The sequence below is a fragment of the Scyliorhinus torazame genome, chromosome 6, assembly GCF_047496885.1.
Source record: "Scyliorhinus torazame isolate Kashiwa2021f chromosome 6, sScyTor2.1, whole genome shotgun sequence".
In the NCBI taxonomy this organism is placed as follows: Eukaryota; Metazoa; Chordata; class Chondrichthyes; order Carcharhiniformes; family Scyliorhinidae; genus Scyliorhinus; species Scyliorhinus torazame.
In genome coordinates, this window is record NC_092712.1 from 60,803,374 (window position 1) to 60,825,239 (window position 21,866).

At 42.8% G+C, this 21,866-nt stretch overlaps 1 protein-coding gene across 7 annotated transcripts in view; it reads right to left on the minus strand.

Annotated features, from left to right (window-relative positions):
- Positions 1–21,866, minus strand: part of LOC140424813 (disco-interacting protein 2 homolog C) — an 803,805-nt gene that overhangs the window by 110,341 nt on the left and 671,598 nt on the right. For 4 of the 7 annotated variants that reach the window (XM_072508262.1, XM_072508265.1, XM_072508263.1 and 1 more), the window contains 4 exons: positions 20,760–20,869; positions 14,930–15,028; positions 12,070–12,200; positions 2,211–2,379 (listed from right to left, as the gene is read on the minus strand). In XM_072508262.1, the coding sequence (XP_072364363.1) occupies positions 2,211–2,379; positions 12,070–12,200; positions 14,930–15,028; positions 20,760–20,869 (509 nt within the window). The remainder of the gene's footprint in view (positions 1–2,210; positions 2,380–12,069; positions 12,201–14,929; positions 15,029–20,759; positions 20,870–21,866) is intronic. The other 3 variants (XM_072508267.1, XM_072508266.1, XM_072508264.1) reach the window with 1 other exon arrangement.

Genomic DNA, 21,866 nt, shown 5'->3' on the forward strand with positions numbered 1-21,866 from the left:
CCACTATCCCTTGCCTCCTTACTTTCTGCAGAAGCCTACCATGGGGAACCTTATCAAATGCCTTACTAAAATCCATGTACACTACATCCACTGCTTTACCTTCATCCACATGCTTGGTCACCTCCTCAAAGAATTCAATAAGACTTGTAAGGCAAGACCTACCCCTCACAAATCCGTGCTGACTATCCCTAATCAAGCAGTGTCTTTCCAGATGCTCAGAAATCCTATCCTTCAGTACCCTTTCCATGACTTTGCCTACCACCGAAGTAAGACTAACTGGCCTGTAATTCCCAGGGTTATCCCTAGTCCCTTTTTTGAACAGGGGCACGACATTCGCCACTCTCCAATCCCCTGGTACCACCCCTGTTGACAGTGAGCATGAAAAGATCATTGCCAACGGCTCTGCAATTTCATCTCTTGCTTCCCATAGAATCCTTGGATATATCCCGTCAGGCCCCGGGGGAGGGGTCTGGGTAATGGAATCTTCAACATTTTGGGGCTAGGAATTTTCCTGTAGGTTTCTGACCCCACCGTTCGGCTGAAATGTGTGTCAGGAAAAGGAACTCTTTGTGATGTTTTCCGGGCAAGCCAATTAATGGCCAGAGGGTGGGCTCTCAAAGCTGGAGTGCCAATAAGACAAGTGGCAAGTTACATGCACGCCACACAAGTGTCAGGCAATGCCCATCTCCTACAAGAGAGAGGATCTAACCAACGCCCCTTGACATTCAATGGCATTAGCATCGCTGAATCCCCCACTATCAACATCCTGGGGGGATTCCATTCATCAGGAATGGAACTGGACCAACCACATTAATACTGTGGCTCCCAGTGCAGGTCAAAGGCTAGGAACCCTATGGCGAGTAACTTACCTCCTGACCCCCCCAAAGCCTGTCCACCATCACAAAGTTCAAGTCAGGAGTGTAATGGAATACTCTCCAATTGCATGAATGAGTGCAGCACCAACAACACTCAAGAAGCTCAACACCATCCAAGACAAAGCAGCCAGCTTGATTTCTCCCCCTTCCACAAACATTCAAACCCTCCACCACTGATGAACAGTGGCAGCCGTGTGTGCCATCTACAGGATGCACTGCAGTAATGCACCAAGGTTCCTTAGCCAACACCTTCCAAACCCACGACCACTGCCATCTCGAAGGACAAGAGTAGCAGATACCTGGGAACTCCACCATCTGGAGGTTCCCCTCCAAGTCACTCACCACCCTGACTTGGAAATCTATCGTCGTTCCTTCAGTGTCACTGGGGCAACATCCTAGAACTCTCTCCCTAACAGCACAGTGGGTGTACCTACATCTCAAGGACTGCAGCGGTTCAAGAAGGCAACTCACCACCACTTTGTGAAGGGCAACCAGGGATGTGCAATAATTGCTGGCCTAACCGGCAACGCCCACATCCCGTAAATGAATAATAAAAAGCAAAACAGGATGCAATGAAAGGAAAGTAGGGGAGAAGGATGCCTCAAAATTGAGGTTCCTTCTCCCCAAAATGGAAAGTAAAAATGGCTTTGCAGTCAGGCCACCAATGGGGATTGGGCGGGGGCGGGGGGAAGAGAGAGAGAAGAGGGATGTGGCAAATCCCTCTACAGGGCAGCCTGAAGCTGCTAAGCACCCAGACAGATAGGAAGAAGACCTATGACGAGTAACTTACCTCCTGACCCCCCCCAAAGCCTGTCCACCATCTGGGCTTGCCGGGGGTAGTGGCTGCCACCAGGTGCTCACCTCCAGGCAGTTAAACTGGCAATTGCTGGCTCAATAGGACCTAAACAAGCCACATTGGCTGCCCACTATATTTAGTCCTGTCTTCCACTGATCTTGATCCTGAAGGGGCATAAAAATCAAGCCCTTGGAGTTCCTTCTCTCTCAAATTTAACATCCTTTTCTATGATTTGGGCAGGTGTTCCGCATTATTGTGCTGCCAGCTGGAATGTGGCCGGAGCTTTAATACGGGGTCATTTCTCAGTTTAATATTTACATAAGAACCTGATTTACTCAGATCCTCAGTTCACTCGATTTACAAACATTTCTCTATTTTGAAGGTTGTTATACCAACTATACTATGCGCTTTTCAAGAAATAACCCACAAGAGTGCACAATGTGGCAAAGATTAGAAGCAGGTCTCCAATGTTTGAATAAACCTGCAGATTAAAACACAGCATTGAAAGATTAGCAATCATAAAAATAAATTTCATTAACCTTGAGTGATTCAGTTTGTGAGCCGAGCCCTTTTGTGCAGAGTTCCATAACGGAGTATGAGCAGAAGGTGTCTCGAACCTTGTACTGACTGACAGCAAGGAGCCACAGTGATGGATTTATCTCCAGTTCTGAAGGAGGGATGAGAATGGATTGGTGCCCTGAGTAGACACTGCAAAGGAAGAGGTCTGTATATTAAAACAGGCAGAAGTACATACTAACGCACAAACAGGATAGGTCATGCTTGACTAACTTAACCTGATGCTTCATGAAATCAGAGTGCATAAAGAGATGCGCACATTGCAAGGAGAGATTTTCAGGTGGTGTTTGATAAGAGGCCACTTGGTATGAAAATGACCTAAGATGGGACTGGAGAGATCAGCTCGAGGTAGAAAGTGGAGAGTAAATGGCTGCTTTTGCGATTTACAGGTGTGGATAGCGACCTACCTCAGATGCTGTTCTGGCACATAGTTTATCTTAAGGACAGATAGGCGACAGACACATTTTATCACAGAGTGATGCAAAACAGAAAAAGAAAATTGGGAAAAAAAAGAGAAACACCCTGAATGGGGAGAGAGAAAGAAAACGAAAGATACAGAATAGATTATTTTTAAATAAATTTAGAGTCCCCAATTCATTTTTCCAATTAAGGGGCAATTTAGTGTGGCCAATTCACCTACTCCGCCAATCTTTTGGGTTGTGGGGGCGAAACCCACGCAAACACGGGGAGGATGTGCAAACTCTACACGGACAGTGACCCAGAGCCGGGATCGAAACTGGGACTTCGGCGCCGCGAGGCTGCGCCACCGGGCTGCCCACAGAATAGATCTTTAACATGAAAGTCAATGTAGAAAAGACCATAAAAAGACAAATGATGTTTAGCTTTGACATCAAAGCGTTGAATAAAAAATAAGAAATGCATGCTGAATTTACGTCAGATATTTGGTTTGGCCATAATTGGAGCATGTGTACATTTCTCAACACTCATTTTGCAAAGTACATTGACACGATAGTTAGAACAAAGATGCGTCAGAATTATATCAGGAACAGGTAGGGTTTGGCAAACCCAGTCTGCATGCCTGCTACCTCTGCAACTGGTGTGTTGTAGATTAAAATCTCCCGGAAGGCTTTCTTTGGTCACCAGGAGACCAATGCCAATTCAAGGAGACTCCTGGCCATTCCGGGAGGGTCGTCAACCCTAGGAACAAGCAGTTATTGTTAAGAACAACACCTCGGAAAGATGGAACTTTTCCCACTAGAGCAGAGAAGGTCAAGGGGCATCTAAGACAAATGTTCAAATTTAGAAAAATTGTTGAGAGGGAATAGCGAATGGGGTGTTGGGGTGGTTGACGAATCAAGCAACATTTTTCCACAAGTAGTCATTGAGCCCAAAAAACTATGTAACCATGTAAAAGGGAGTTGGAGAAAGAAGGATATGGAAGAACAGGATGAGAGTAAGCTGCTGTCGCAATCATCAGTATTAGAGAAATAGTAACAATGCGAATATCCATCAGAAATCATAGTGAATAACCAGTCACATTTTAGCTCTCCCAATAACTTAAATCGATGTTTTTGCCACCTGAATACTACACTCGCAACCAAATGTTTTAAAGTACTTGCCTCAAAATAAAGTTTATGATTGAATTATTTCCCCAAATAATATTAATTTTAACCACTAAATTTTGCTTAAAACAGAGCTAGATGTACTCACAGGTATTGCTTTCATCTCTATATCAGCAGGAAAAAAACCTTGAAATCATTAGGCAGATCCAAATCTTGAGAGAAATGCTCTCATTGACAATGGAGGACAATGAAGTCCCTGAAGATTTTCAACTACTGCCTGCACCTGCTCGACAGTTGGGTTAATTTACTTACTGCGTCAATTTAGATAACATTATTGTGTATCAACAAATTTGCTGTGAACTAGCTGCTTTTTTAATGCTTTTTTTTGTGGGAAATCCCATGGAGGGTGATTTATTTGCTGCCTACCTACTCACGGGGCAAGATTGAGGAATTTTCTGATAGGTTTTCATATTATGAACTGCCAGCAGATAATGGCTGTTTGCATTAATAAGGCAAGGAAACTGTAAACAGTATATTTAAATTAATCAGAATTTGGAATTCAGGAAAACATTAGTCATTGGTTGTTTGGCATCACATTCGCATCCAATGCTAAAACATTCCAAAATGAGTCAATTTTTTAAAATATAAATTTAGAGTACCCAATTATTTTTATTCCAATTAAGGGGCAATTTAGAGTGGCCAATTCACCTAGTCTGCACATCTTTTGCATTGTAGGGGTGAGACCCACGCAGACACAGGGAGAATGTGCAAACGCCACATGGACAGTGACCCAGGGCCGGGATCGAACCTGGGTCCTCGGCGCCATGAGGCAGCAGTGCTAACCACTGTGCCACCGTGCTGCCCCAGAATGAGTCTATTCTATACTTGTTTCTAAAAAAAATTAGTTTACGGGATGTGGGCATCGTTGGTTAGGCCAGCATTTATTGCCGATCCCTAGTTGTCCTTCGGAAGGTAGTGGTGAGTTGCCTTCTTGAACCGCTGCAGTCCATGAGGTATAGGTACGCCCACTGTGCTGTTAGGGAGGGAGTTCCAGGATTTTGCCCCAGCGACAGTGAAGGAACAGTGATATATTTCCAAATCAGGGTGGTGAGTGACTTGGAGGGGAACCTCCATGTGGTGGAGTTCCCAGGTATTTGCTGCTCTTATCCTTCTAGGTGGCAGTAGTCATTGAGTTTGGAAGGTGTTGTCTAAGGAACCTTGGTGAGTTACTGCAGTGCGTCTTGTAGATGATGCACACGGCTGCCACTGTTAGTCGGTTGCGGAGGGTTTGAATGTTTGTGGCAGGGGAGCAAACAAGCGGCCTGCTTTGTTTTGGATGCTGTTGAGCCTCTCGAGTGTTGTTAGAGCTGCACACATCCAGGCAAGTGGAGAGTATTCCATTACACTCCTGACCTGTGCCTTGTACATGGTGGACAGACTTTGGGTGGGGGAGGGGTCAGGTGGTGAGCTACTCGCCATAGGATTCCTAGCATTTTTGACCTGCCCTGGTAGCCACAGTATTAATGTGGCTGGTCCAGTTCAGTTTCTGATCAACGGTAACCCCTAGGATGTTGATTGTGGGGAATTCAGCGATGGTAATGCCATTGGATGTTAAGGGGCAATGTTTAGATCCTCTCTTGTAGGAGATGGTCATTGCCTGGCACTTGCGTGGTACGAATATAACTTGCCACTTGTCAGCCCGAGCCTGGACTTGTTAATGAAACTGTTGGCGCAAACCAGTTGAAAATAAAAAGCTACGTATAAAAAGTTCAGAGTAACAGTCTGATCCATTTAAAGAAAAACAAAGTTCTAACCAAGCAAAAAAAGTTCATGTACATCGCACAGTTTAAAAATGTCAAAGCTTGAATACACTTGTATTATTTTTGTGTATCATAGAGGGTCAGTGGATGAATCAATAAGTATCACACAGGTTTTGGGTGGCTTTGTCAACGAGTGGTGTGTCGGAGACTAATGTGAGACAGCCTTCATCTTCCTATTGTAACCCAGCTGCCTGTGATCGCATATGTATTTTCAGTTTTTCTGTATAAGTTGGTAAATGACAATCTCACAATATTGTGATATTGAATCTGGCACTATGTCCTTTTTGGTCTGCTGAATTGAAAACAACATATTTACATAGCCTCACTGACATAAATGCTTCACAGGAGCATTATAAAGCAAAGTAAGACACTGAGCCACTCAAGGCGATATTAGGTCAGGTGACCAAAAGTTTGATCAAAGAGGCAGGTTTGAAGGAGTCTCTTGAAGGAGGAACGTGAGGTAAAGAGGCAGACACGCGCTCAGAGGGAATTCCGGAGCCGGAGGCCTAGGCAGCTGAAAGCACAACCACCAATGGGAGCAAGTACGATTGGGAATGCGCAAGAGGTCAGAATCAGAGAGCAGATATCTCAGAGGCTTGAGGGATAGGAGATGACAGAGATAGGGAGGGGCAAGGCCAAGGAAAGATTTGAAAGCAAGGATAAAATTCATATTCAACATGTTGATTGACTGGGTGCCGGTGTAGGTCAGCAACGCAAGGGTGATAGGGGAATGGGAGTTTTTAATGAGCCAATGACACAGGCAGCAAAGTTTCGGATGACTTCTAAGTTTGAGGATAGAATGCGAGAAACCATTCGGGAGTGGACTGAAATAAGTCGAGTCTAGTGTTCACAAAAGAATAAATGAGGATTCAGCAGATCAGCTGACATGGGGTGAAGTCCATCAATGTTACAGAGTTGGAAACAAGTGGTGTTAGGAATGGCACGAATGTGAGGATGGAAGCTTATCTCAGAATCAAATGTGGCACCAAGGTTGCAAACAGATTGACTTCATCTCAGACTGTTGCCAGGGAGTTGCTGAAAAGATGATTACAATAGAAGAAGAAAAAATACATCTCTAAAGCACTCACTATATTGAAAACTAAAAGCATGAAAAAGAAATTGAACAAAACTATGACACCTTAAGCAAGTAATAACAGATATTCCTACTTATAGTGCATGTTGGGAAATAATTTGATTTACAGCAATAACCCAGACAATAAACATATAGTAGTTATTTTTAAAAAGTATTAATTTTGCTAGTATTAATTAATAGTTCTAGGTGGATAAATTGGTTCATGGCTGTTCACAGGCAAGGGCTGAACGACACAAATGTAACACACAGTACATAAGTACAAAAATACAAGTACCCCACCATTCATCAGAAATGCTTACATTTATAAAGCAACATGAAGTATTCTCATGGCATCCCCAAATTTGTTTGAGGTGCAGTCAGTTATTATGCACACAAATTCAGCAGCTAATCTGCACAATGCAAGGCCCACAAACAAGATGAATAAAGGTCATAATAAATAGAAGCAGAAGGTCATCTGGACCCTCCAGCTTGCTCCACCAGTCAATAGGATCATGGCTGATCTGAAGGTGGCCGTAACTTCACCCTCCTGCCCGTCTCCCATAACCCTTGATTCCTTGTAGATCAAAATCTATCTAACTCGGGCTTGAATATATTCAATGACCCAGCATCCACTGTTCCCTGGGGGAGAGAATTCCAATGACTAACAACCCTCAGAAAAACAAAATTCTCCTCATTTCAGTCTTCAATGGGAGACCCCTTATTTTTAAACTATGCCCCCAAGTTGTAGATTCCCCCGAGGGGAAACATCCTCTCGACTGGTAACCCCGTTAAGACCCCTCAGAATGTTTCAATAAGATCACCTTTCAGTCTTCTACACTGTTGTTGATGGAATTATGAGAGGAGAGGGTTGGTTTGGAAAACGTTGTTTATTGGATGAGTATAGGAAAATCCCGATAGAAAAATGAGATCATGGGCGTGATCTAACCACCGCGTTGCGCCTGGTCCGGATCAGTTTGCTATCTAATCGGCCCGCTCCCAATGGAGAGTTCCGGGATCTTGCCCAAATATGACGAGCATATCATTAACTCCCATTTACATTAACTTCCATCTCAATAGCGAGAGTCAAGTTGAACGTCACGGCCTCCTGGGAATTAACCGGCTCCTCAGTGGGGAATAACGCGGGCGTCATTTAGTACTCCTTTTTAAAACCGTGACGTTAGTGTATTGGCTGCCGAGAGGAAGTGAGGAGGCGAGTAGTTATTTCCATGGGGGGGGGGGGGGGGGGAAGAGAGAGAGAGCGGAGTCGCCCCCTGGGGGGTTGGGCTTGGTTAGGGGCTGAAGCGTTCCAGGTCAGGGGTCACCCCTGGGCCGGGGAAGAGAGTGAGGTATTTTCGTCTGTGAGGCCTCCAAGCCATCTTTAATTATTGTGGAGACCCATAACAGGGGCAACTACAGCTGCTGCCTGTCTGTCCTACCAGAAACATCCAGGGCAGAGCCCTGTTCTTGGTTATATGTTAAATGTCACTGTAACTCCCTTTGACTGTGCGCAGCCTCTAGCTCCACAGCTGAAGACTATTGCTAATAAGTAATTAGCCTCGTCAGTTGTGAGAGCACTTCACAGCTGCAGGTTGTGTTTGCTGCTTGCTCCTGCCGGTCGGACTGCAGACGCCTGGAGGCTGCTGTTCCATCATTTTTTGCAGCTGGAAAGAAGGACAATTTTTTCTAAGATATCTGTGTCCTGGAACAAGTGGGTTCAGGGGAACATATGGGGGCAGAAGGCAATCCAGTTTGAAGCAAGAAGATGCTGCGGGACCTGCTGCACGACATTGTTCCAAATGGACCACCTGCTGTCGGGGTTGGAAGAAATGCTTTCGGAGATTGCTGATGTTTCTGTTGCTGGTGTGGGGAGTGCTGCCTGTAACTGGCACATCACCACGGGTTAAACACGCTGGAAATCAACAATGTTCCAACGGCACCTTGAGCATCAGTGGAATATGTGGATGCCAGGATTTTGGGCCAATGAGATTGGGCCATGTAGGAGGGCCTGCACAGTGGTGGCCCCTGGATGGAGAATGGCACCGATAGGTGGAACAAGCAACAAATGACGCATTGATGAACAGATCATTTCCACGATAAAATTCTGGACATGATAATACATTCTCTCAGGCTTAACCTCCGTTTCTGTGGAGGAGCCTGTGAGGAGTGATACCGTGTGTTTGGTTTTTTGGGTGAAAATGAGCTGATATAGCTTTGTATTGGTGCCAATATGGAACGGTGATGGTTCCTTGTTGTTTAATGGTTAGTGTGATATGTGGACTGTTGTAGTTGATTTTCAAATCTTTGTTCCTGTTGACCATTTTTTGACAATAAGATATTACTCAAGTGGCTTCTTGTGGGTACACGTGCTTGGACGATGATTATTGCGTCGCATTTCAAAAAAACGGAACTCGAGAAGCTTCAGCACCATAGAGGCAGCGGCCAACAGTCAAACATCCAGGAGCTGGGGATATCTTCACACCCAAAAGGGGGAGTGTGTGGATCTGGGGAGGGTATCCCAGCACGGTCTCCCTAACGTTCCTGGCATGGGTCTGGGGTCTAGCGGCTCCTGATGTGGCATGGAGTGAGCGTGCAGAGTGAGGTTCTCCAGCACAACTGGCTCACTGGATGGCACTCAGAGAAGGTGGGACACGTAAGGATGGGAGAGGCAGGGTCCTGGGATGGAAGCCCTATCTGATTGTCAGTCTCGCTCCTTCTCCAATTCCTTACAGATATAACAATATGGCTGATTATATTGGTCCCACAGCAGCTGCCCTCGTAGTGCTGTTGGAAACCCAGGTGGCTGTAATGTTCTTGTCGGATGGCCAGATTTATATTACAAGAACACTTGCACTAAAGCTATAAACGATATATTAACATTAGCTGTGGGTCAAATATACACAAAACAGATGGATAACAGTATTAACATGCACAAGCAACCTCTCTCTTCCAGCTCCCCAGTCAATCTGAGGTGACCTGACTCCAGCCTTCACTTACATGCTAATGAGACACCTAGTGGTCAGTCGGTGAATTACAACACAACTATGATATCACTACAGTGGCCAGACGGCAGAGAAGGCGACAGCAGCATCGACACAAGTTTGAGGTGGCACCCCACGTGCAGGGGGCCAGCGCACACCTTGAAGACCCGACAGCTCATCAGGCTGAGGAGGAACCCAGAGGGAGACATCAGCGATGGCCAAAGGTGTACAGACATCATTGATGTTTCGAGGAGATGACTGACAGCATGTGCCAAGGAGACTCTGTCTCAACAATGATATAGTCACATTCTCATGGACTTGGCACCCCTGGATGAGGCGGACACCGCTCCTCATGGCCATGAAGGTCATTGCAGCCCTGAACATTTATGCAACTGGTTCATATCAGGGCTCGAGCGGGGATTTGTGCCATATCACAAGCTACAGCCACAAGTGCATCCTTGAAGTCACCGATGCCCGTATGCCGGGGTAGCAGACGATATCAACTTGGAGCTGGACCACATCCACGAAGATGCCCAGGGTGCAGGATTCGCCGCCATCACCGGGATGCCCCAGGTTCAGGGGTTATTTGATGGCACGCATGTCACCTTGCGCACACAAGGGGCATCAGGGAGTGCCCTTCATTGAATGTTCAGCTTGTGTGCGACCACCACCTCCGGATTATGCATCCTGGTACTCTGAGATCTCCTGCGTCTTCAAGGACCTCCCCAGGGTGACGGGTTGACTCCTGAGGGATAAGGGTGATGACGCCGGTGCAGAGGCAGGAAACCGAGGCGGAGACCCAATATAACAAGGCCCATGTTGTCACCCTTGCTGTCATTGAGTGGTGCATCGGACTGCTCAAAATGCTATCCCGATGCCTGAACCGCTCTGGTGGTGCACTGCAGTCCACCCCCCAGAAGGTCTCCCACTTTATGATGGTCTACAGCAGATGGCCTTTGTGGGCACCTCAACTGGACATGAAGGGGTTGTGCTGCTGGGTGCTAGGGGCTGCTGAGGGATGAGCACAAAGATTGGATGTGGGAAGGGTTCAAGGGTCAGCCAGTGATTTGTGAGGGAGGTTAGGGAACTTGAGGGGTGGCAGCTGGAACTGATGCCAGGAGACAGGTGGTAACTTACCCTTCCAGCTGGGTGGAGGTCGTTGGTCTTCTTCCGACATTGGACGCTGGTCCTCCTGGTCATGCTGCCCGCACTGACAGCCACTGTCACTGTCTCCCAAATGGTGTTGGTGACCCTGCTGTTGGTCTTCTGACCCCCTCGGGGGAACAGGATGCCCCGTCTCGCATCCACAGCATCGAGAAGCCTGGTCAGGTCAGCATCCCTGAAGTGAGGAGCAGGACTGCGCACTGCCTTGCTTGTGTGTTGACTGGGAGTGAGTGGTGAGGGAGAGTTTTAAAGCAGCTCCCCTTTGTTAGCAGCAAGACTCTGAGGTGAGAGTCTGGCGAATCAGATGGCGAGACAGCCTGGACTGGCGAGGTGCTTTTGGGGGCCCATTCTTGCCACTAAGTGCAGTTAAATACAGGCTACGATCTCGCCAACACGGCCGTGAAGAAATATCCCACCAATTGCACCCAAAATGACATTTTAAAATTGTTCCGTTAAATCGCTCCCATAGTCTAAATGTTGCTACTTCCTCAGCGCTTTACTGCAGTGTCAGGTTACATTCCGTGCTCAATTTCTGGGATGAATATTGAACCCACAACTTTCTCGCTCAGAGGCAATAGTGTTAACACTGAACCAAGCTGTCATTAGCCTCAATATTGCAAAGCTGTACTCAAAACAAATTGTAAGGGAAGCAAGAATTATCTGGCATTTGAACTGCAAAGGTAATGGCTAAGACTGAACCTATGTTTGTATGTAACGGATTATGTCTAGAATGAAAGCCAGTAGGATCAACAATGTCAGAAATCTAGCCACTATAAACCTTGTATCCCGGAACAATCCAATTGGGATTTTTCTGGAATCATTCATTACTTCCCAAGAGTGCAATTTGACATGTGTAGACATGCCAGCTAATCAGCCAGCAGAGACTGGCATTCAATAATGATCCTGAAAGACTGCCAATTACATGCAAAATTAAAGGTAGCTTGTGCCAACAGGTTCAACAAACACACTTCACCCCGGATTCTTGAAGAAGTCAGAAAGACAGAATAGTAATCGTTTCTATCAAGCAGTTAACCCATTTTTCACTTTATCTTAACAATTTATGAATTGGGGGTTGTGAGGACCAAATAATTTGAATGGGCATTCTCTATTCCGCTAGAGTTGTATTCGCTGGTCAGCAATGAAAACTAAGTGATGGGCTTCATTGTATATTCTTCTATTACTTTAACCATGGTGGTAAATTGGGAACCTTAAGATTAAATTGATAAAAGATGCTTATTAATAATTTCATTATATCAGCTCCTCACCTGCAGAGGCACCAAAGAACAAATCCAAGTCCACAGTAGGGGTCCAAGCAGATTGCTACTTCCCGGGATGGGTAAAGCTCACACTGCAGCTTTATTGAACGACACAAGGCACTAGTTGCTGCATGGGACATCTGCAGGACAAAAGGAAGTGTCTTATTAGAAACCCCAACATCTGCATAAAACTGAAATCTCTCTACAACTAAACAATTTGATCGAGACCTTCCCTTCACAATGGCATCAGTACAAAGATAGACACTATGGTGATGTGGAGCAAACTTACTTTTTAAAAAAAATAATTATTGACCAATGCACTTAAAAAGACATTTTTGCAGAACTAATTTTCAGTGGGGAATATCTTGGTTCTTTCAGAACTGTTTTCCCATAACAGTAAAATTAGCCTAGGTTTCGAGACTGACTGATTGTTAAATTATATTTTCGTAATGCCATAGGTTGCAGCTTTCAGAAATATGGGGCCAGAGTTAAATAATAATAACCGTTTATTGTCACAAGTATGAAGTTACTGTGAAAAACCCCGAGTCGCCACATTCCGGCGCCTGTTCAGGTAAGCTGGTACGGGAATTGAACCTGCGCTGCTGGCCTTGTTCTGCATCACAAACCAGCTATGAGTTTTGTGGAGTCGGAAGACTCCATGGACCTCAAATTGGTGGACCGGATCTGGATGCAGGCACCCTGCCCGCATTTCTAACCAATCCCATTTTTGCCGGCAGGTTGGAGGGGATGGGATGTGATTCAAACAGGAAGGAAATCCAAGCTCAGCTGTGCAGAGTTCAAACAGATCCCATTTTGGCTGTTCCAAGGGCCTTAACCTGCAATACGGGAGTCATAAATTGATGGATAGACATAAACACTCTTGAAGGGTGAATAAGGTTTCTTTCAGTGACATGATCTAAATTTTTTGTTTTAAAATCCTCTGCTCTTTAAACCAGATAAAAAGTTTAAGCTGTCAGTGAGAGTTAAAACAAAACACCATCTGCTGGACTGCTTTAATTCTCAGGCCCTGTGATGTAGTTTAGAAAAGACCACTACCATCTGTGACTGTAGTTTCATTCAAGTTCTTCAATAACATTTCCCAAGGTCTATTATTAAATGATTATAACTACTTAGCTGAATATGAAAAGCCACAATTATCTCAGCAAGGGTTTTGAGTTTGCAGCTTGATTGACAGTTTAAAGAGGCTATTAAAGGATTGGCTGCCTTTGCTGTGGTGACTGAATAAAAATTGTGTTTTTAGTAAGAGATTGAACACTTCAGGAGATTTAAAAGCTTTAATGGGTTTCACTGTTACGTATGTATAAGAGCTGAATTAAACATTAGAAGCTTGATCTTTTGTCCTCTCCACATGGCTCCTGAGGTCAGCCTGTGATGGTTACTGACTGAGTAGTTATAGACATGGCATTGGGGTTTGAGGAACCGAGAGAGTGAGTGGCAGGCATGAGCTGGCATGAAGGGGCCATGAAAGGTGTGAGGGTGGGGATAGAGGGCCCAACAACTCCTAAAACAACGGGGACAAAGTGCTAGAAAACTAAGGTAGGCCTTCTAATCAGCCCGCCTCAGCGACTGACGCTACAGATGCCCATGATCTGCTTCTGGGGTCAGCAGGCACAACCCTATCAGGTTCCCACTTACATGGGGCAAAAATTGGGTTTAACAGGGCCCTTTATGCAGAGGCGGATTTGCCAAGTCAGAAAATTTCCCAACTGGAGCTACCTGCCTCGGTAGCAAAAATCCAGCCCATAGTCTCATCTGAGGATTTTTTAAAAATGATTTTCATACAACACGCAAGTATTTCTTTAAGAAAATGATTACCATGCATCAAAACATTGAATGTGCACAGTTTGAGGTCAGACGTTCCAATCAACCCCACTTTTGAATGGCATTATTCTTAAGGCCTTAGTAGCCATAGCTTTCCAAATGGATGGATATTCCATATGGACTTGCTCCCATATTTAATTTGTGCACTTGGGAAAAAGATTAGCCATGTGGGCATTAAAAATGTTTTGCAAAGTAAACCTTTCTATTAAAGCTCAGGATTTCACTGTTGATGTGCAATTTTGCCTCTTCCCGCCTGCTCCACTTCTAAACTATTTGCAATTAGTTATTTGGTTTAAACTCCATCATCACCACAAAAATATATCCACACTTTTCATCTGAGGCAAGATATTTAAAAATCTACTACGTATATATGTATATATACACACAAATTAATAAATCACAAGCATTGGCATCCAGAAAACAGGTGATATATTATTAGAAAGCACATGGAAAAGATTTTTTAGTATATGTAAATTATTGAACTAATAAACAATGCTAATTTCTGTACAGTATAAAGTTAAAATTTGATAGGTTACACTAGAAGTTAATCATATTTAAAGGTAAACCTCTGATGCAATAAAATGAAAACTTTAAGATTCAAAAATGATGACATTTTACTTTTAACATGGTTCCGGCTCCTAATTAAGAGATATTTTGCTGATATTTCAGGGATCCAGCTCTCTCAATTAATTAATTCTTCCAGTTCAGGTTTGTCTAAATTATGTTAACATTTTATGATTAATAATTAGCACTGAATCGACTGGAAAAAATGATTGACCAAGTACATTTTGAAATATCTAAAGCAGTTGAGCAATTAGTTTGCAGAAAAATATTTTTGTATTTATATTATTTAATGTTAACAGTAGAAAATCTATTAAATTCACAAAATCCAAATAATTTGAAAACAAACATTTGAGAACAGTATTAGGTGGCTCAAACAGGTTTTTGGGGGGCTTAATTAACATTAATATAACAGGAGAGATGGCTTTCATGAATAAAAATAGCAATAGTCTATCAAAGGACTCACATTATGAGTGAACTGATTGATGGAAATAGAGGGCAAGGCTTGTGTATATATGCCAGGTGCTCCTGTGTAAGAGTCTTCAACCTCCCAGCAGTAGTTTTTCTACATTTAATTAAAACTAAGAATTCTTAGTAGTCTGCACATAAGAAAGCCATTACATTTTACACAACGGAATTGTTCCAGCTGCAATGAAGAAGGGTTAAATTTCTCAAATGGGACAACCCAATTTCAATCCCAAATTTCTTTATCAACATTCGCACGCTGCTTTCCCCTAGGAGAGAAAGTACTGTTAGGTTTAGCAAGGTCACTTTCATTGGTATGGGGTGGGGATCCTTTTGGTGCAGTGTTAAAGCATGTTTCATACCGAGTGACTAACCTATAGCATTGATATGGTCTGTGGAGAACTATTCATTTCATTTCATTTTCATATGGACGGAATTGTTTCATTCTATTGTTTGAGAACAGTTCGGGAGAAAAAAAAGAATGGAGAGGAAAAGAATCAATGGAATTATTTCCATTCTCCTCAGTTTAAAAAAAATGTATTTTTCTCCAGCAGTTTCTACACATAAAATAATAGGGGGGGAGGCAATGGGAAACAGAAGGAAGAAAAATGATGCCTCACATTAATGAATATCTTGTGGGTTTTTACGGTTAATTAAAATAAACACATTTTTCAATATTATGTCATGGTCCACACTCGTCACGTAAAATAGCAGTCAATAGCAAAACCTTTCATTCTGCAAGTCTGTGAGTAAACCCAGGCCAGTGAAGAGTAATGCAAGTCACATGTGCACAGCGATGACAAAAGGTCACGAGCAAATTGAGATGCGGCAGTCTTGGTCCAATCTCTAAGGTGCAGAAGGCAAACAAATGGAAAATGGAAGTTTATCCAGCTATGGAAGCTGACAGAAAGTCCCAAGTATCAATGTCGCGACCTGCTTTTGCATTCCAGTAAGATGAATTGCAAGGGCATAGATATGAATTAGTCAGAACTGCAAGCAAAGTCCTCCTTTTTTCTATGATCATTAACATATTTAGTGCAAAATATGATTAATTTCTTATTGATGAACAATATAAAATCTAAAAATGACAAACGTGACGGTTTGGTCTCAAAGTATTTGTTTGAAATTCACTGTGAACTGAAACAATATTTATCAAAGTCAAAAGCTTGATTAGGAGATTCTGGCATATTAATATAGCCATCATGAAGGAGGAAATGAAAGCAATTTTGGTGTTCAAATATTCATAGAACAGTACTGCAAGACCTTAAACCATTGTGTGTTATATTACAGCCAGCCCACTCATGAAAATGCCACAGTTGAGCCAAAAAAGCTTTTATTTGGTTTTAAGGCAGTAAACAGCAGAAAAACCAAATAACATGGCATGTTCCCCGAATTACATAAATGCACAGCAGCATCGTTACAGAGGAGAAATTATTTTGCAGTAATAGAGCCATGCATATTATCATGAACAATTAATGTCCAAAAAGGATCATAAACTGCACAATTTTACTTGTTTTTAAAAAAAAAAATCATGTTTGTTATTAGCTTAACCGTCGCATTTAATCAGAAAAATCTGGAAACAGAAGTAACCTTCCAGTAATTAAACACTACAATTTATGTATTTAAAAACAAACACTGAATAACCCTTTAAAGTGTGTCTAAATTTTCAGCGCTCATCTTAACGAGGAATGCTCTTGCTAAGGAATCTTTCCAATAAAAAGATTTCCAAAAAAAAAAAGGAATGGAGCATCTTTTACTCTGGCCAACGTGTCAGCACCAAATTCCTCTTGTTTGGCGAGTGCACCCAATACTCTGCGCCAGCCAAAACCGTTGGAAAGTAGCCATTGTTGCACAACTGTGGCATCTCTCCATTTCTTAAGCCAGTCATTCTGTACCCACTCAAAGTGAACATGCTAAATTATATCCGAATTGTAATTCTGCAAATCTGAGCGTACCCACGGAACTGGATTGAATATTCCCCAGAACGGACAGGACCCAGAAGTGACTTTCAGTTCATCAGCCTTTGCTGGATTTGAACCCACATCACAGGGGTGAAAGACTATTGGAGTAGCTTTTTTTTTGGGGGGGGACATTTGAAGTACAATATACAATGAACAAGTTACGTGCACAATTAGGTGAAATTAATATAATCACGATTATTTCTACATGCAATAAAAACACCTTTCAACTTCTATAATGGGAGGAATTTTTCTTATGTTATTAGCAGCTATGTGGAAAGTTTGCGTACACAAGTTTCTCATTCTCTGCACTGCCTTGTTACACATGCAAAAAGAACAAAACAATGGACACAAGATTAACCATCAAGGTGAGAAAGGTACTTTTGAAATAAACAGCTTGAAGGTACCTAAACACAGAGTTAGCAACAGGCAGTAATTTAAAGGTCATTTGAAGAACGTCAAAAACAAATGCATTTTATTTTCCAGTATTTTATTGCAAGAACAAAGTAACAGGGCTCTGAAAACTCTAGCAGTAAAGCTGTGGACTTGTTGCCAAATGAATTATAGAAAGTTTGAGCCCTAGAGCAGATAGACATTCAAAATTAATTTGAGGTTTTTCTAGCTAAGCTATGTTGATTATTAAATAATTCAGAGAGAAGCCGTGACAATGTTCCAGCTTCATACCATCCCTGCTTGCAGGCTTTCACAGGTAGCCGAATCACACAAAAATACATTTCTCTTTCCCCCCCCCCCACCCCCACCCCCACCACTCCCTCCGGCTATTCCTTCCCCCTTACCAAAGGGAGCTAGCTGATGCTGGGATACTGTTTCACATGTGCGAATACAAAATTGAAGCATCTATTTTTCTTTTGTGAACCCAAGCAGTAAATATTGACAATTCAACCATGGTTCGTACTGCAAATGAGCCACATTCACCTGCATAAACCATAAACATTCCAGCAAAGGCACTGGATAGACATCAGGACCAGGAACTGCAACCAATTTTATTTTGCTCCCTTGACAATCCATGGATACAGAGGCCAATAATTATGGCCCAACCACGTACCCTGGTGAGAACAGCCAACTCGGCATAGAACAGGGATTAGATTTTGAAACATTCCTGGTCTGTGTGAATTAGTGCGACACCATGAACTGGCCATCAGAGGAACATTACATTTTGTAAAATTTAAAAGAATAATTTATTCTATTTTAAAATAGATGAAAACATACAAATGTTACAAATATGCTTTAGCATGAACATTTAAAAAAAGACAACAAAAGTCAAGGAAAAACATTGCTTGCAATACTAACAAGGCTAAAATACTTGTGTGCAGACATGCTTTGCTATCCGTATAGTTAATAAATCCTATGTCTTCCTAATTGCAAAGGTACTTTGAAACAAAAAGGTCATTACCATTGAATTTTTAAACTTAAAACCAACACTAGAAACTTTGTTTTAGTCTACACTTTATATATAACAAAAACTCCTTCAACATGTTTATATCAAGTTAAACCTTGCACTAAGTTGTTGTCTCAAAATTGAATTTTAGGAATCATCGGCATTTCACAAACGCAGCTTATATGTACCACAGTCATATGTAGAGAATGCTGAAATTCTAGTTTGAAGATCACATAAAATGCATTCAATAAGCTAATCAGCTCGTGTGAAATGGTGGCATAGTGTTAATGTCATTGAATTAGTAATCACGTGGCTAATGTTCTGGGGGTTCAAATCCCACTCTGGGAGCTGGTGGAATTTAAAGTGTGGAGATATTAATAAATCTGGAATATATAGCTAGTCTCATTAAATGTTGAACATGAAACGGTTATTGATTTTTGAAAAAAAAAAAACCAATCTGGTCTACGAAGGAAATCTGCCATCCTTATAGATGCTGGCCTGGCCTACATGTGATTCCAAACCCACTTTGCTGTCCCTTAAAATGGCCTACCAAGCCACTCCGTTTAAGAAAAAATGGAGATAGGGCAACAAATGCTGGCCCAGCCAACGACGCCAACATCCCATGAAAGAATTAATGAAAAAGTATTCTTTTCTCTTTATAAATTTAGAGGGCGGTATCCCCCCCCCGGTGGGAGAATCGCTGGGGCGCCGCGCGAATCGCGCCACGCCGCCCCGACCCCCGCACGCGATTCTCACCCCCCCCCCCCCCGAAACCAGCGCCGCGCGAATCGCGCCGGGCCGCTCGGAGAATCGCTGCAAACGGCGAGGGCCGATTCTCCGGCCTAGATGGGCCGACGAAAAACGTGACAGTCCCGCTGGCGCCGTTCTAACCTGCTCTCGGGCAGGCGGGACCTGGGGCTTCAAGGGCCGGGAGCGGCCTGTGGGGGTTCCAACCCCGGGGAGGCCCTCCGCCTGGCCCGCGATTGGGACCCACCGATCGGCGGGCTAGCCTCTCTGTCGGTGGGCCTCCTTTCTTCCATGGGCAAACCTGTATCGATGGGCCACTTTTGAACCCAGGTTCTCAGCGCTGTGAGGCAGCAGTGCTAACTACTGCGCCACCATGCCGCCAACAAAACAATATTCAGCAGATTATCAAGATCAGCATGTCGGTGCAAGAGTTGATAATATCCTTTGTGGCCCAGAGCAGTTAACAGTCCAAATTAAATTGCTCACTTTTTTAAAATCTAAAATAATCTGGTTAGCTCAACAGAACAATGTTCGGAAAATGCCACCTGTCCTAGTTTGGTAGATCATTGGCGTTTTAGAGCGGAATGTGGGAAATGTCCAAAACAGGAATGTTTTTGTTTTAAAATACATGAGCAACTTAGCCATTTGCTTTTAATTTTTAAAACTTATCTTTTACAAAACTTTTAATTAAAAAATGTTTTCAATCGATGTGCCTCAATTGCAATCCCTGTCTTTATATGGCTAATTCTGAATTTTTAAAACGTGGCGATGCTAAAAATGAGCTTTACAGATTCACGGTGATTAAGGATGAGAGAACCATTCTGACAGGACTTGTTCCTTGATAAGTGCTATTCCTAGTAAGAGAAAGAAAATTTGTGGCAAAACCAGCCACTAAACATTCAAATGATCCAAATGACAATTGTGAATAACAACAACACTGGAAAAATTGCAAGTCTAATTCAAATGGTTCACCAATCCTCAGTCAGATAAAACACACTGAATACAAAAAATAATGAATCGGATACGTTATAAAGAGGCTGATAAATAACACAAAATGATGCACAGTAATTTAGCTTAATTCATACACACAAATAAAGTTTAAAACTAGCTACTATACAAATAGAGTATTAGTTAGCTACTCAAATCCATGTCAGGGCAGATATCAAGGAATAAAATGTGGAGATATTAAGTGAAATATTTTCTCCCCCGCATCTTTCTTTCTTTTCGGTATCACTACATCACAAACCAGTTGTAGGGCAAAAAGGAGACCTACTACTAGACATCCACCACCACACTCACACATCTCTCAAGGAGTTGAGAGTGGACCTTGGTGACTCTCCCAGTAGGACAAACTTATATTTGGCAACTTCTCCCTCTGAGGCAGCCCAGCCCAGTCCAGCCTGGCATTTCAGCATGGGACTTTGGGGAGGGGGGGGGGGGTCCCAAATCCTGTGGTTAGCTGGAGCACAGTGGTCCAAATGCTCTTCATCCTAAACATAAGAATGCAAACCCCAGATAGTTGCCCTAAATTGGATTCAAGTAAGCAAAGGTTTTGAAGTTTCCCTAGGTCTGCATTCCTTTTATCTTATGCTTGCTTCATTCATTGCAATTATAATTCTGCAGGTTTACTTTGATGCAGAGACAAGATGTTTGATACAAATGCAGATGACTTTTCATCAAGACAAAGACTCATGAGACAGGAGACGAAAGCTTCTATGTTATCTTACCTTCACTCCCGCTAGCATTCCTGTTGTAGATACACTGAAGTCAAGGTAGGCCAAAGTGTCAGGGTTGGAGGGTTTGTAAATCTGGGCAGGGCGTCTCTTTGGCAAGTCATCTGAAAGGAAATTAATGTACTTTAGGATCTGGACTGCTGTGCATATGAGGATGATGGGCAAGCTTACCACTATGCAACATATAATAGAACATCCGAGAATGCCTGACAATAAAGTTAACTGGTTCGTTCCAAGCTATCCCTCAAAATCACTTCAACACCTATTTTCTAAAATACAAGCAGAGGCTAGCTTGTCAATGCTCCACGATACAATAGATGCTGGGTCAGCAGGCAATCAAGAGCCAAAGCATATGGCATTTGTGGCTTCAAGGTGCCAAGTTTTGAGGGATTTTAACAACCACATATTTATAACGAAATTTAACGTAATAAAGCATCCTAAGATACATCAGAGAAACACCATATACCAAAATGATTCACCAAGTCACTGAAGGTGGTTTGGCCAAAAACTCAGCCAAAGAGATAGGTTTTAAGGAGAATATTAAAGGGAGAATGATAAATAGAGATAGGCAGCGATTTGGAGAGGGAATTATAGAGCTTAAGGCCATGCCACGTGAAGGCAGTGTAATGATATGTATATATAGACAAGCAAAGGGTTTATTATTACATCTCAGTGTAACACAACCACGAGAGGGCAACACTAGATCCCACTATAAATATGAGAACTCAAAAGATCTTGGGTCTCTTCCAACCAGGAGTGACTAGACAGCAAAGTGTTAGAGAGGTAGATCACAGTATAGTTTAGCACATGTAGTTTAAATTAGTTATTACTTTAATATAGATTACTTGATTACTAGTTATAGTTTTGTGGAGTGTGCAGACTCAATATTAATCAATTCGTTATTCAATAAATCAGTTTTGCTTTAAGTTAAAGATTGGTGGTTTCTTCATAATCACACCATCAGACCATTCTGGATTAAGAAGCAAAGAGTACAATATATCACCAAAGATAAATATAACAGGCAGGACCAGCAATGATGACACAATTAAATTGAGATGCTCAGGAGACATGATTAGATTAGTACAGGTGTCTTGGAGGGTT